Source organism: Globicephala melas, chromosome 3, assembly GCF_963455315.2.
Source record: "Globicephala melas chromosome 3, mGloMel1.2, whole genome shotgun sequence".
Lineage (NCBI taxonomy): Eukaryota > Metazoa > Chordata > Mammalia > Artiodactyla > Delphinidae > Globicephala > Globicephala melas.
Window position 1 is genome coordinate 55412343 of NC_083316.1, and position 15735 is coordinate 55428077.

At 40.9% G+C, this 15735-nt stretch overlaps 1 protein-coding gene across 4 annotated transcripts in view; it reads left to right on the plus strand.

The window, feature by feature from the left end:
• NAIP (NLR family apoptosis inhibitory protein) overlaps window positions 1-15735 on the plus strand; it is a 50903-nt gene that overhangs the window by 4198 nt on the left and 30970 nt on the right. Inside the window, exons 1-5 of one of the 4 annotated variants that reach the window (XM_030845091.3) lie at window positions 3543-3766; window positions 6228-6801; window positions 8534-8633; window positions 12974-13055; window positions 14157-14208. In XM_030845091.3, coding sequence (XP_030700951.1) covers window positions 6231-6801; window positions 8534-8633; window positions 12974-13055; window positions 14157-14208 — 805 coding nt within the window. In that variant the 5' untranslated portion in view covers window positions 3543-3766; window positions 6228-6230. Of the gene's footprint in view, window positions 1-3542; window positions 3767-4660; window positions 6802-8533; window positions 8634-12973; window positions 13056-14156; window positions 14209-15735 lie in introns of those variants that run through there. The other 3 variants (XM_060295865.2, XM_060295866.2, XM_060295867.2) reach the window with 3 other exon arrangements.

Consider the following 15735-nt stretch of genomic DNA (forward strand, 5'->3'; position numbering starts at 1 on the left):
ACAAGTCCTCCAGGTGACTGTAATAAATGCTAAAGTAGGAGAAGCACTGCCTCTAATCATATTACAGAGATACATAGATAACTTAAAAAACAGGTTCCTGGTCATAGAATTCTTCTGAACTTAAAAAAAAAATTAACTCAGGTAGCTTTACAGAAACCAAATCCCAAACCTGGAATTGATTTTTCATTTCTTTAGATTCTCCTTAAGAAGTTATTTGTATTAGAATTTTTTTTTTTTTTTTTTTTCAGTACGCGGGCCTCTCACTGTTGTGGCCTCTCCCGTTGCGGAGCACAGGCTCCGGACGCGCAGGCTCAGCGGCCATGGCTCACGGGCCCAGCCGCTCCATGGCATGTGGGATCTTCCCAGACCGGGGCACGAACCCGTGTCCCCTGCATCGGCAGGCGGATTCGCAACCACTGCGCCACCAGAGAAGCCCCTCAAAATATTCAGATAATACAAATATCTACTTAGAAAATTCAAGAGGATTTACAATCATATATTAAAAGTAGACCAGGGACTTCCCTGGTGGTGCAGTGATTGAGAATCCCCTGCCAATGTAGGGGACATGGGTTCGAGCCCTGCCAGGAGGATCCCACGTGCCGCACAGCAACTGAGCCCACGCACCACAACTACTGAGCCCGCGTGCCTAGAGCCTGTGCTCCGCAACAACAGAAGCCACCGCAATGAGAAGCACGTGCACCACAACGCAGAGTAGGAGCTGCTCGTCACAACTAGAGAAAGCCCGTATGCAGCAACGAAGACACAATGCAGCCAAAAATAAAGAAATAAAATACATTTATATTTTAAAAAGTAGATCAGAAAGAGTCCTATACATCATCAATAAACATTTAGAAAATAGAATAGTAAAAAAAAAAACCTTCACAACGGCAACAAAATCTACAGGGTGCTACAGTAACTGTAATGTGCATTGGACACAGATGTACATAACATTATAGATGAAAAGTAAGGCTGATTGGGCAAAATTTTACAGGCAGAACAATCAGCAGTGCAGAGAGGTTCCCTTGACCTCTTAACTTCCTGTAAAAAGAATTGCTGGTCTAGGAGCAGCTGGATGTACCGGGGAAAGTGTTTCAAAAAAACACTGTCCTTGTTATATGTGTTAATACAAAAGTTAGGAAGGGTCAGCTATTTAACAATGGTTGCTTCTTGGCTGGGTAAAAGGCCCTGTTGGACCAGAGCTTGGCTAGAGGAGTTCACATGCCGATGAGGCTGGTAACAGCTTGAAGACTTGGTAACTCAGCAATTGGCTAAACTACCAAAATGGAGAGAGCATGAGCTTTCTGGGACACCTGGGTTTGCCTTTCCTTAATATCTAGCCTTTATAGCAGCCAAACACAGTGGTTAAAAGTGCAGACTCTGTTGCCAGACTGTCTGGTTAATCTGAATCCCTTTGTGCCTGGGTTTTCTCATCTGTAAATTGTAGGTAATAAAAATAGCTACTTCATTTGGACTGTTAAAGGGATTAAATGGACATATCTAAGGTTTTTAGAACTGTGCCTGGCAAGTAGTAGGCTCTAAGCAAATTTTAGTTATTATTGGTAATAATTACACAATATTATTGAAATGATTTTTAAAACTATAAACCCAGAAAAATTAAGAAAGCAGGAGGGGACCATCAGCATACAGAATATTTTAACAAATTTTTGGAAGGTGGAAACTCAAATGGAATGGTAGTAACCAGTGAAACAGACCAAAGGAGCCCACAGCCTGAATACACATGTAACCCCTGGGAGACTCTGTACCTTGTACAGAACCCTGGAGCAGCTGGGGGCCCAGAATGCCAGGTTGAAGGCGGACAGGAATGATGGGAAGGGCTGAAAATCAAGAGACTAAATTAAAGTCTCTGCATGAGACAGTTGACTCCATCCACCCCACCATCAGACTATTTAATATGCAGGTGTTATTAACACTGAGGCAAAAAATTAGTGGACTCTTCTAAAAAAATGGAATAAACTGTTTCAGCTGACTTAGAGGAGCTAGGGTGGGCCCTGGGCATCCCAAAATGAAGAATACTTCAAGAACTGGCCATTCTGTGCTCAAGGAACACACCAAGTGAGCTTTCAGCTACTAGCTCTGACTTTACAGCTAACTTGAAATCATTTTCTGAGGTGTTTCTCTGACATTGAGGGCTTCTCCAGGGTAAATCTTGGCTCCCCAATCTGTTCTCCATAAAGTAAAGGGCTTAGGTTCAGGTCACACTCATGTGGCTTTTCATCAGAATTTTTGGCCATAATTTTGATCAGTCAGCCTTGAAATCGCCTAATTTTCAAACATGAATTGAAAACCAAGGATCAGTATACATTTGAGGAAAGCTGGTAATGTGAAAAATGAACAAAAAGGTAAATGGTAATTAGCCTTGGAGGAAACAGATCATTCAGGAGGCAGGTGAACTTTATTTGTATCAGTACTGATAAAGATAATTTGTATATCCGGACCCACAAAATGGGGGCTGCCTCAGTGGCCCAACCCAAGTCACAAATCTAAACCCAAGTCAGCCTGCCCTTAGAGGAAACACCTGTCAAGGAAACCTAATATAAACCAATCTCAATCCCCCAACTCAGCTTTACCTAGTTTGCCTGACCTGCTAGACGTATAATGAATCCCTGACCTCTTAGCCAATCATGCCTCTTCTCTATAAAACCCACTCTTTCCCCCCATCCCTCTGGAGCAGCTGCTGTGAGACACTGTGCTCCCCCCAGTCTATGGATTGCTTTCCCTTGACTGAAGGACAACAAACTCATTATTAAGTTGTTTTAATTTTGTCATTTGACAGCATAGGAGAGGTTCATAAAAGATTGCATTGGCTAAAAAAATCAGATTGTGTGAAAATAAGAAACAGACAACAAGAAAGAGCTGTGGGAAATTGAAAATATAATTGCTGAACTTAATAATTACTGTTGGTGGGACTTCCCTGGTGGTCCGGTAGTTAAGACTCCGCGCTCCCAATGCAGGGTGTCCAGGTTCCATCCATGGTCAGGAAACTAGATCCTGCATGCCGCAACTAAGATCCCACGTGCCCCAACTGAAAGATCCCGCGTGCCGCAACTAAGACCCGGTGCAGCCAAATAAATAAATATTAAAAAAAGAATTTTTATTGTAAAGTTGGAAGATAATGAAGAGGAAACCTCCCAGAAAGTAAAGCCAAAGCACGAAAGAATATGTGAGCAAAAAAAAAAAGATACGAACTTCAGTGATAAATTCCCATCTGAATAATGGGAATACCAGAAAGAGGGAAAAGAGGATAGTAGGCAGTAGGGAATTACCAAAGAAATTATAGAAGATAATTTCCCAGGGCTGATGGGAGGCCCACACGTTCAGCTTGAAACAAGTCCACTGGGTCCAATGAATGTAGAAAGACCCACACTGAGGCACAATAACTTTGAAATTTTATAACCCACAGATAAAAGAGAAAACCCTAAAAGATACCAGAAAGATGGAAACTGCCGTCAAAGAAATAAGACTTATACTAGCACCAGAAACGTTAACCAATCTTAAATTATTTAGAATAAAACACTTCCGCTGTGGGACTTGGTAGGTTTTGTGAGACCTTTTGGTTCCTGACTAAGCCCTGCTGACTCACCACCCTAGACCATTTACTGGTGATTTCTCAGAAAACTGCAACTTGTTTTGAGTTTCAGTTCCTCAAATATGTTCTCACTGCTTCCCACTAAAAGACAAAGAGAGCCTTCGTATTTACACTATGCATTCTCCTTCCATTTGACCGGGGCTCTGGATAAACCTCTAGGTAAGTAAATTACCATCTCTGGCAAAAGTGCTTTTCTTCCACACCTAAACTTATGACCCTCTTATTTCTCTTACTCTTGTTTCTCTCTTTGGAGGCAAGAGGACAGGCACTGGAGTCATACAGGTGTGGATTTAAATCCTTTGCACGACACAGCAGCATCACTGGCACTCATAGCACTTGTAATTAATGAGAATGAAACCTGGAGAGGGCATTGGAGATCTTCTCTCCTCCTGGAAATGGCCTGGATACCAGCAAAACTGACCACTGAACTTTGCTGTAGAAGTGCAGGATTGATTCCAGCTGGTTTGTTGCCACCCTGTGCTTATTTACCTCCAGGGAGGCCTGGAGCCATGGTGTTGTCTGTTGGCCAAACCTAAATGAAACATACTAACTAGCGATGAATGTAGCCCTGTGCTAGGATCTGAGAGACCAGGGGGCAGCCCGTACCAGCTTGTTTGAGACTGGTCAGGCAGCCTACTTCGGGCCACGTGACTGGAGTGGCATAAAAGACCCCTCCTCAGGTGACAGTGTGGTTTCCCTGAGACCAAGGTACCTTGCACATATCTAGGTGGTTCATTACCTAAAATGAAGCATGTCCTGAACAACGGAGAAAGGGTCCTAGAAACTGGGGCTGGAGTCTGAGACCTCTCTGATGTTTGCCTGTATTTTTGTACCTTATCCTCTACCTTTATTAAATTCTGAAGTAAGTATACTGTGTAGGGGCTTGTGAGTTTTTTCAGTTATCTGACCCTGTGTACTTGCTGAAGTTGGCAGTGTGAATGGGATAATGGGAACAATTTTTTTTTAATTTATTTATTATTTATTTACTTATTTTGGCTGTACCGGGTCTTAGTTGCAGCATGTGGGATCCTTTTTTTTTTTTTTTTTTTTTAGTTGTGGCATGCGGACTTAGTTGGAGCATGCATGAGGGATCTAGTTCCCTGAACAGGGATGGAACCTGGGCCGCCTGCATTGGGAGCGTGGAGTCTCACCCACTGGACTACCAGGGAAGTCCTGGGAACAGTTTTTGACTTAATTTAAATGCTGGCTCCGGCTTTGTTTAGGAGAAAAAAAGATGAAAAGTGGGAGAAAGACGTAGAACCACTGATGCCAGGTTGGCTGCTGAGGCCATCCTGGTTTGAATTTGCCCTAGTACTATAATTATTCATGGGAAGAAAAGCACAGCAATGGAATATTTTTTTTTGCTATTTTTAAAAAATTTATTGAAGTATAGTTGATTCACAATGTTTCAGGTGTACAGCACAGTGATTCACTTATATATATATATCTTTTTTTAAGATCCTTTCCCATTATAGGTTATTACAAGATATTGAATATAGTTTCCTGTGCTATATAGTAGATCCTTGTTGTTTATCTATTTTATATGTAGTAATGGGTATCTGTTAATCCCAAGTTCCCAATTTATCCCTCCCCCGCCCCCAGCAATGGAATTTAAAGGTGATAGACCCAGAGCCAGAAGAACCAGCTAAATAGGTTGAAACAGAACTAAGGACAGAGGGAAAGTCAGCCAAGAATAGTGAGGCAAATAAGGAAGTCCTCAGCAGCCAGCCTGGCATCCCTGGTTCTAAATCTCTTTCCCACTTTTCATGGTTTGGGCTGTTTTGGCAAAAATGAAAATACTAAGAAAGAGCCCTAGGCTGCCAAGTCCACCAAGCTTTGGCCGGTTCCTTCTGTAAAGGGAAGGAACATGATACCAGAGGGAGAATTGGGCAGATATTTCTTTTGTTTGGAATGTGACCCTCATCTGATATCCACTAAAGGGACTCTATGGGAGAGGGCATGAAGAGACAACTGAAATGAAGGAGCTCTTCAGTCAAAAAGCCAAGTAACCTTGTGGACCGATAGAGCTTCCTGAGGAACCATTGCTGAAATGTACTGAACATATTAGTGACAAAGGAGCTCTTTTCCTTGCATTAGGTACTGCCAAATGAAGGGCATGCTTGGGCTTAATCAAGATCTTCAATTAGCTGCAACTGTTGCAGAAATGTGGGTAGATGGGCAAATTCTAAATCAGCTGAGCTGGATTAAGGCGGGGCACATAGAGCAAAGCTGGTAGAGTGGAAATATTCAACTCCACCTATAGGTATTAAGTGGAATACCTTGTTGATTCTTGAAATGTTGAGAATGCAAGCACACATCTTTGAAGTTGTTATATGATGATATGGGTATCCCCTATTTTATGCCTTTAACTTAAGTGACAATTGAGGCTCTGATAAGGGGGCCTCCAACTGTTTGGACTCCATAGGTGACCTTACTGTTGAGGGCAGGATAAAGGTCTGCTGTCACAGACCTACTTGCATATTTGCTCTGAATTGGGCTAAATGATGAGCAGAAGATCAGTGTTATTCAGAAGAAAAGACAAAGAATAAAGGGTTGAAACAAACCTCAGGACTAGTAAACCAGGTGGCGATGTTCACGAACATTTTCTTCCCCTTTTCAGAAAATGGCCGCCCAGGAGAAAGCCCCTGACGAGAGGATTTCCCAGTTTGATTATGCTTTGCTCCCGGAGCTGTCTGGTCTTCTAGGCATAGATGTGCTTCAATATGTAAAGGAAATAGAAAAAGAGGAGCAGAAAGAACGAGAAAAAATGCAAAAAGGCTTTAATTCTCAAATGCGTAGTGAAGCAAAAAGGTTAAAGACTTTTGTGACCTATGACGACTACAGTGCATGGACACCCCAGGAGATGGCAGCGGCTGGGTTTTATTTCACTGACATAAAATCTGGGGTTCAGTGCTTCTGCTGTAGCTTAATCCTCTTTGGTACCAGCCTCCAGAGACACCCCATGGAAGACCATAAGAAGTTCCATCCAGATTGTGAGTTCCTTTTGGGCAAAGATGTTGGTAACATTGCCAAATATGATATAAGAGTAAAGAATCCAGAGAACAAGTTGAGGAGGGACGACAAAGCAAGATACCAAGAAGAGAAGGCCAGACTCAAGTCCTACCAGAAATGGCCATTTTATGCCCAAGGGACAGCCCCAAGGGAGCTCTCAGCTGCTGGCTTTGTCTTTACAGGTAGTTTGAAGTCATTTTCTGAAATATTTTGCTGGAATTAAGTTTAGGTTCCATGTTTCAGTTGCAATATTGTAAATCTTTCCTCACTTGGTCAATGTGTTATATTAGGTATAAGGTCTCTTTTATTAAAATTCAACTTCAGTAATTTGACTTTAGCTTTATTTTATGTGTAGTACATGTCAATTTACCAAAAATATATAAAAAATAAGATAGTGACTTTTACTAAAACTTTGGACCTTAGACAATACTTGACTGGATTTCTAAGGCCCTGAAAATAAGCTGTGAGGTCAGCCTGACCCCAGTCTCCTTCTCACCCATCCTCCTTTTGCTGCTCTGAAATGATCTTTCTTTGATTCTTTTAATTGCAGCAGTATTGTAGGGTTTTTGTTTTTGTTTTTGTTTTAACCTTAAAGCTAACTCTAACATATAGGGCAAGTTGCATTTCAGAAAATGATACTTTGTTTGAATTATCCTAGCCACGCCATAAATGTTATGACGGCTCTGAGTGAGAATTGTGATAACAAAAACAGCTATCATTTACTGAGTACCTACTTGATGCTAGGCATGGATTAAGCAATAATACTAATCTGACAAACTTGCCCTTTCCCCCCATTTCACAGTTGACTTCATTGAGGCTCAAAGAGTTTAAGAAATGTGCCTAAGGATAACCAACATGGACCTACTGTATAGCACAGGGAACTCTGCTCGATGTTATGTGGCAGGCTGGATGGGAGGGGAGTTTGGGGGACAAAGGATACATGCATATGTATGGCTGAGTAGCTTTACTGTGCACCTGAAACTATCAAACATTGTTAATCGGCTGTACTCCAATATACAATAAAAAGTTAAAAAAAAAGAGACAAAATATTTCAATTCATCTCAGGTACACTGCATAGTGCTTGGCACACAGTGTATGTTGGATATATCAAATGTTAATTGTTACTCTTGTTAATTAATAGCAGAAGCTGAAGAAATTCACCTTGATGGTGTTACCCAAGTTGGACCCAAGAAGAAAATTTAAGAGATTTCTGGTATAGAATTCCCCAGATGTCACAGTGTGCTTATCACTTATTTCTTCAAGATGTTACAGTTAATGTCCTAATTGACATAGAGACTGAAGCAGAGTAAAAAGCAGAAAAAACGGATCTTTCTGTCGTGTTCAAAAAAGTTGGAGTCTGTAGTTTGATTGTAATTTGCCTACCAGTTTGTGTACCATTTACATCTCAAAATGCCTTAAACCTCAAGTAAGTTTTCTTCTTAGTTTTGAAAGCTAGTGTGTTGATCCCTTTGTAGTTCCCCTAAAAACAGTTGTCAGAAAAGAAAAATATACTTGTCAAATACAAATGTCAAATGTGAAGAAAAAAAAAAGAAATGTGCCTAAGTTTCCACTGAAATTTCATAGCAAAGCTACAGCTTAGGTCTTCTAACCGCGCTTTACTTCATGAGTGTGGGGGATTCCTCTGCTTCCCCACTACTTCAGTGAGCATACTGAGTCCAACAGCTTAGAGTTCTGTGTGTGCCTCATCTGAGAGGTGGGGTCCCAGGCTTCGGAAATGGTCACTTAGGGCAGTGGGGCTGTGGATGAGGATTCAGCCAGATGAGAGTGTGAGTGGGCAGATGGGATGGAGCGTGTCTCATTCATGCACAGAGCAGTCAACTTCTGGAGACACCCCTTCTGGACCATTTCATGGTGCTGTTGCCGGGCAATCTAAGTGTCTTCCTTCATATGCAGGTAAACGTGACACTGTACAGTGCTTTTCCTGTGGTGGCTGTTTAGGAAATTGGGAAGATGATGATGACCCCTGGAAGGAACATGCCAAGTGGTTCCCCAAGTAAGTAGATAAATATTTTTTGCTTGTAATTTTTTTTTAAGACAAAACAAAACTAAAGGCAAGAGTCACCTTCCCAGAGTAGAACCTTCAGTTTTGATCTTTCTCTCTCCTAAATTGGAACACTCCAGGATTTATTCAAGCAAGAAAGCCCTGATGATATCGTGAAAATTTTTAATTATATAATTTCAAAATAGTTTCTTACTGTTTTATTATCCAAAATACTAAGATATGTTTTGCCAAGTATAAGTTTCAGGATCTGCCTTAATAAACAGGAATAATTTGCATAGGGATGATGTAAAATGGTACATAAAGGAAGTTGGAAAGTAAGACAATGTTTAAAACATTATTACAAATGGTTTCATGCACTGCTGAATATATACCAAATGAAAACATTGTATTTCAAAAATTCAGTAAGAGTTTTGATTATTACAATGGTCTTGAGTTCTCTGCTTAGAAAATGAAGTGCTTTTAAAAATTATTTCTAATGTTGTGTTTACTAGTATTTTCTACATGGCTCTGTATCTACCAAATACAGATTCATTCCCTTAAGAATTTTTAAAACTTTCATTTTGGAAAATTTCATATACAAGTAGAGAGAACACTTATTGACACATGGCCAAATCATATGTTATCCATCTCTCACCCACTCCTTCCCCAGAAATAAAAATAACCAAATTATTTTAAAGCAAATCCCAGACATCATATAATGTCACTTGTTGGTATTTTAGTATATAACTCTAAAATATAAAAATATTTTAAAGAAACATAACCACAGTATCATTCTGTCTTCTAAAGAGGATTAACAGTAATTCCTCAATAACATCAAATACCTGAGACAGTGTTCAAATGTCCACATCCCCCCACCTCACTTTCTCTTTGCCATTGGTTGATTTGAATCAGGATCCAAACAAGGTCCATACATGACATTTAGTTGATATATCTCAAGATTTTTAATTTACAGATTTCCTCCTCCCTGACTTTTTCTTGTCACTTACTCATGAAAGGAGCCACGTAGTCTGTCCTGTAAAATTGCCTACACTCTGTGTTTGGCTGAATGTTTCTGTGGTGTCATTTAACATGCTTCTCTACTTCCTGTATTTCCTATAATCTAATAATTGGATCTAGCAGTGTGCTTCGGCTCATAGTTTATTTCTTTAACATATTTGTCATACACCTACTACATGCAAAGAAGTTTCTGGTTGGATCGTAGGTCCAACCAGACCTACAATAAGTCATCTTTCACATGGACAGCCATGCTCACAAAAATGGAAGTATGTCTGATATGTTAAGTGAAAAAAGCAGCATGCAAAATAATGTGTAGTATAAGCCTTTAAAACCATTCAGCCTATATATGGACTTGTTTGAAATATATATAGAAAAAGTTAAGAAAATATACAGACCAAACAATCGAACTCTTGAGGTTTGGGTTTGTCAGGAGATGAGGTGGAGAGGGATTTTCATATTTTACTTTGTTCACTTCTATCTTGTTGAAATTCTGGGAAACAAATGTGTATTTCTTTTATGGTTGAAAAGAAAGTGAGGGGGTGGGAGGGAGGAAGGGAACAAAGGAGAGAAGGAAGAGGGGAAGAGAGAGAGATGGAGAGGGAGATTGGAAAGGGAGGGGAGCTCTTCCTGACAAGCAGATGAGACAGTTATAGGGATACAGGAAGCCAGATGGTTAAATACTTTGAATGTCATTCTGGTTCCTTGACCAGTCAAGAATAGACACCCAGCCAATCATACTGAGTGTTGGCAGTGAACCACATGGGTGTGTACCGAGTGAATATCAGCCCTGGCTCTTGGGCACCTGTCGTAGCTGTAGCCTCGACAGCTTCACTTAGTCTCATGGCCACAATGCTTAGTGTCACTGGGTTATACACTGGACAACTCCCAGCAGCACCATTCACATCAACCATCATGTGATGGTCTAACACCAACAAGAGTTGCACATCCTGTCTTGGGTGGCCCTGGTCCACCTTCTCTGACGTAGGACTGAGGGAAAGGTGAGAAGCATAGGGAGAAGATGTGAGTCCAGCACTCAGCTCCAGAGGTGGAAGGAGCTAAGGTCTGCTGCTATCAATACAAAGGGCAGGGCAGAGTGCAGAGGCTCGCAGATACACAGAGCCGGCCACTTGTGACCCCCATTACTGACCCTCTGAGTCTCGTGTGTAAAAATGAAAATGATAATCCACAGCTTGTAGGGTTGTTATAAGGGTGATGAGTAAAGTATATGGCGCAAATGCCTTGTAAAAACTCCTGTGTATTCCATGACCATTTGACCTTCCACCTATTTGTCGTCATGAGCATATGCTTAACCACTACATTTCAGAGCTGGAATTAGAACTAAGAATTCCCCGGTTTCTTGTTGGTTGTGCTCTAACCTTAGCAGTTTGGGCATCAATTTTGGCTTTGTTTGCTGCTTTTATAAACTATGGACACAATGTCTGAGTCTACTCCTACTCATTAAAACGTAGTACTCAGTGTACTAAATAATTGTAAATCAATAAAATAAGCTGATCTTTATTGTATTTTTTTAAACATTATATATATATTTGTAATTTATTTGTTATTTATTTTATTTTTGGCTGTGTTGGGTCTTTGTTGCAGTGCACGGGCTTCTCATTGCAGTGACTTCTCTTGCTGCGGAGCACGGGCTCTAGAGCACAGACTCATTAGTTGTAGCTCGCGGGCTCTAGAGCACAGGCTTTAGTAGTTGTGGCACATGGGCTCAGTAGTCGTGGCTTCCGGGCTTAGTTGCTCCACGGCATGTGGGATCTTCGCGGATCAGGGCTCGAACCCGTGTCCCCTGCATTGGTAGGCGGATTCTTAACCACTGCGCCACCAGGGAAGCCCTTTGTTGTCTTTTTTTAAAGAAGTAGTGTCTATCGAGCACCTTCTCAATCCACACTAAGCATGTGGGGAGGGCCCTGTCCGTCATGTGCTATGCGGATTGTGTACGAATTTGGGTTGCGTACAGGTGTGGGGCACTCCTCGGAAGGATCTGTACATCTAAAACTTGGGGACCTTAGCTACCCAGAGTGGTGGCCCTAGAACAATATATGACTCACCTAGTGGAGTTCACTTTCTCATGTCTGTATAAGAGAACAGTGGCAAGATTGATCACTTCCCGTTAGTGGCAGAACTGGGACTAACATTCTGGCCTCCTGACTCTCAGCCCTCATGTTACTATAAAATCACTAGAAAGCAACCTTAAATTTGAATGAGAGATTTTTTTAAAGTTAACTTAAAAATTGCTTCTGGGGCTTCCCTGGTGGTGCAGTGGTTGAGAGTCTGCCTGCCGATGCAGGGGACACAGGTTCGTGTCCCGGTCCAGGAAGATCCCACGTGCTGCGGAGCGGCTGGGCCTGTGAGCCATGGCCACTGAGCCTGCGCCTCCGGAGCCTGTGCTCGGCAACGGGAGAGGCCACAACAGTGAGAGGCCCGCGTACCGCAAAAAAAAAAAAAAAAAAAAAAAATTGCTTCTGTTTTGTGGAAAGGAATGTTTTATTTTGTTTTTTTAAATTTATTTATTTATTTTTGCCGTGTTGGGTCTTCGTTTCTGTGCGAGGGCTTTCTCTAGTTGTGGCAAGCCGGGGCCACTCTTCATCGCGGCGCGCAGGCCTCTCACTATCGCAGCCTCTCTTGTTGCGGAGCACATGCTCCAGACACGCAGGCTCAGTAGTTGTGGCTCACGGGCCTAGTTGCTCCGTGGCATGTGGGATCCTCCCAGACCAGGGCTCGAACCTGTGTCCCCTGCTCCCCTGCATTAGCAGGCAGATTCTCAACCACTGCACCACCAGGGAAGCCCAGGAATGTGTTTTCAAAATGTATTCCATATACTCTTTTTAAAAAATTCAATTTATTAATTTCCATTGTATTTTTTTTACAGAGTAGTGATATATGTTTTTCAGTGGATGAAATTTATTATTGTTTGTTATCCTTGCTGCCAGTAACTTTTATTTAACCACAGGAACTAGATATAGTCACCATAGTTTAATTTAACAAAGAAAACCCCCTCCAGTCTATATATTACTGTAAATCTGTCTCTTTGATTGAATTATATTTTGTTTCAAGAGAGAAGATAATCTGAAGATTTAGTCTTAAATTATTACACATGTTGTTAATGGAAATAATAATTATATGAGAATAATGATAATTGTCATAAGTTTTGGGGTAAATTTTTTGACAGTTTTATCAAAGTAAAATAAAATTGAGCAATTTAAAGCACACAATGCAGTAAGTTTTAACAAATGTCCATTGTGTCACTGCAGTTATATAAAGATACAGGACATCTCTATTACAGTATCAGGGTAAATTTTAATTCTGTTTATTAATTATAGATGTGAATTTCTTCAAAGTAAGAAATCCTCAGAGGAAATTACCCGGTACATTCAAAGCTACAAGGGATTTGTTGGCGTCACGGTAATTTACAACAGCACATTTTTTCTCAAGTTGGCTTTTGAGTACCTATTATCTGAATGAGAAGGGGGCGGCATCACTCTTTTGTCATGGGCTCTCCTTCTTTCTTCCCTTATTTCATTCTCCTACCTCCCATTGGGCAGATTGAAGAAAAGCATGTTCACTTGGTCAACTAGAGCCCTTAGAATTTTTTTTCAAGGCTGCCTTTTGATTGGTCTGTCTGCCTTCCTGGTAGTCTTACCCTCTTTGACTGAGATCACCTCCCCTAGCTTCCCTTGGCCACCCCCATCTGAGTGCCCGCATAAGACATTCAGACCACTGCACACTACCCACAGTGGGCCTCAGAGCTCGTTACTTTATGCTCTATCGTGAAGGCTTCCCTAGTGACAGGTGATGGGAAAACCCAGCTTAAATTGCTTATGCAAAAAGAGCGAATTTATTGGCTAACACGACTCAGATGAGAACCCTGCAGAAAACATGGCCTGAAAGTGGCGGAGGAGTGTTTCTTCAGTTAGCAATCTGGGTGCAGTTTTCAGAGAAGAATCAGTTACTCAATACCTAACCACCCTTCTGAATCCAGTTTCCTTCCTATATCTCATACTTCTCATTAGTCAAAGGACCTCTGTGATATCTTGTTGTAACTTAGCTTTTGAGTTGGATCTCTGGAAAAACCGACCCGGAGACGGCTTCTTGTTGAGTATAAATAAACATTCACAGTATTTTTTTCTTCCCTTTACGCTGCATAAAAAATTACAACATTAATAGAAATACTAATTAAAGGAATAATTCTCTAACAACACTGACACTCAATCCAATGAAACTTCATTTGGGGGCAGGGTTGGAGGAGGGAGTTCTTTTAATTTTTATTCATAGATAGTTGTATGCTCCAAGTCGATAACTTGAATTTTTTAAAATTGAGGTATTGATGCACGATATTTGTTTCAGGTGTACAACACAATGATTCACAATTTTTAAAGGTTATACTCCATTTATAATTACTATAAAATATTGAATATGTTCCCTGTGCTGTACATTAGATACTTGTAGCTTATTTGTTTTATACATAGTCGTTTGTAGGATAACTTGAGTTTTAATTTTCTCCAGGGAGAACATTTTGTGAATTCGTGGGTCAGGAGAGATTTACCTATGGCTTCAGGTAAAGATTCAGACGTATTTCAAAAAGCTTTGCTTGTTTATTTCTTCTTTTGCTTTTTCTCTTTCAGCCTAATTTTTTTTTTAACCCCTCCATTTTCCTCCTCATTTTATGGTGCCATAGTAATTTTTTAAAACATTTCATTAGAGTTTCTGGTCTCCTGGATTGACTTAGTTTTTTAACATAAATGAGCATAGGGAAATATGTCAGGGTTGGGTCCTTGACTGAATTTCCTTTAAAACAATTAAGGTTTCTGGATAAAATGGTTTTGAAAACATTCTTAAATGGATCAGTGTCTGTTAAGAAATTAAATGTGAAATAATAGAAAATAAATATTGGTCTCTGCCCCTAGTTCCTGGCAGAGAGCTCCTAAAATCCATGTAATTTCCTAAGTGATAACATCACGAGGTGCATCTCTTGTTCTAATATTGGATCTTTGACGCTGTCCCTGACACAGGGCTCCTAAAACCTTGTAAACTCCTACGTGATAAGAACACTGTGAGCGTCTTTGGTTTCCAATGAGGTGATTCTGGGTGAGCTCCTGGATGGCTTCTGGATGGGAGCTGGTCACTGGAAAGAGCAAGCCATGATTAGAAGTTTGAATTTTCAGCCCCACCCCCTATTCTTCAGAGCAGGAAGAGGGGTATAAATGGAGTTAATGATCGATCATGCCTGTGTGAGGAAGCCTCCATAAAAATCCCAGTAGTACAGGTTTCCAGGAGCCTTCAGGTATGTGAACACATCCACACTGGGAATGTGACACATTCCAACTCCATGAGGATAGAAGCTCCCAGATCTCACTCTACTAGCCAGTTCATCTGGCTGTTCATCTGTACCCTTGATTATATCCTTTACTAAACAAACGTAAGTGTTTCTCTGAGTTCTGTGATCCACTCTAACAAATGAAATGGGGTAGGAGCAGTGTTATGGGATTGAGCCTTTAACCTGTAGGATCTGACACTACTAAGTAGACAGTGTTGGAACAGAGTTAAATTGTAGGACACCCGGCTGGTGTTGCAGAAAATTGTTTACTGGAAGAAAACCCCCATACACCTTGTATCAAAAGTATCGTGAATGTGATGGTAGTGTGAGAGTAAAGGAGACACACAGGAGGAAAAGACTGAGGTTTTTCCAGTACATTAAGTCATATTCCAGTTAAAACTCAAGTGACAGCAGGAATCCTGCGGCTAAGTGGAATAATGAAGCAAGCTTTCATCTTAAGGGATTTTGCAGTATCTAATTTTATTAACATATTTAATAAACATAAGTTGGTTTTCAGATCTTCAAAGGGTGCAGAAGACAGGAACCAAACCCCAGGGCCAGCCCAGTGTGGAAAGTCTAATAGAAACCACTGCATAGAGTGGATACCCAAAGGGCAAGAAACAAATGTGCCTGCTCTTAAGGGAGCTGCAAGGAAAATTTGCCTTTCTCAAATCTGATACTAACTTGGGGTGGAAGGGAAGCTCCTCTACCTTTTTCTTGCTTTATCCTGATGCTATATGGTGAAAAGATAATTAGAAAATATTTTAT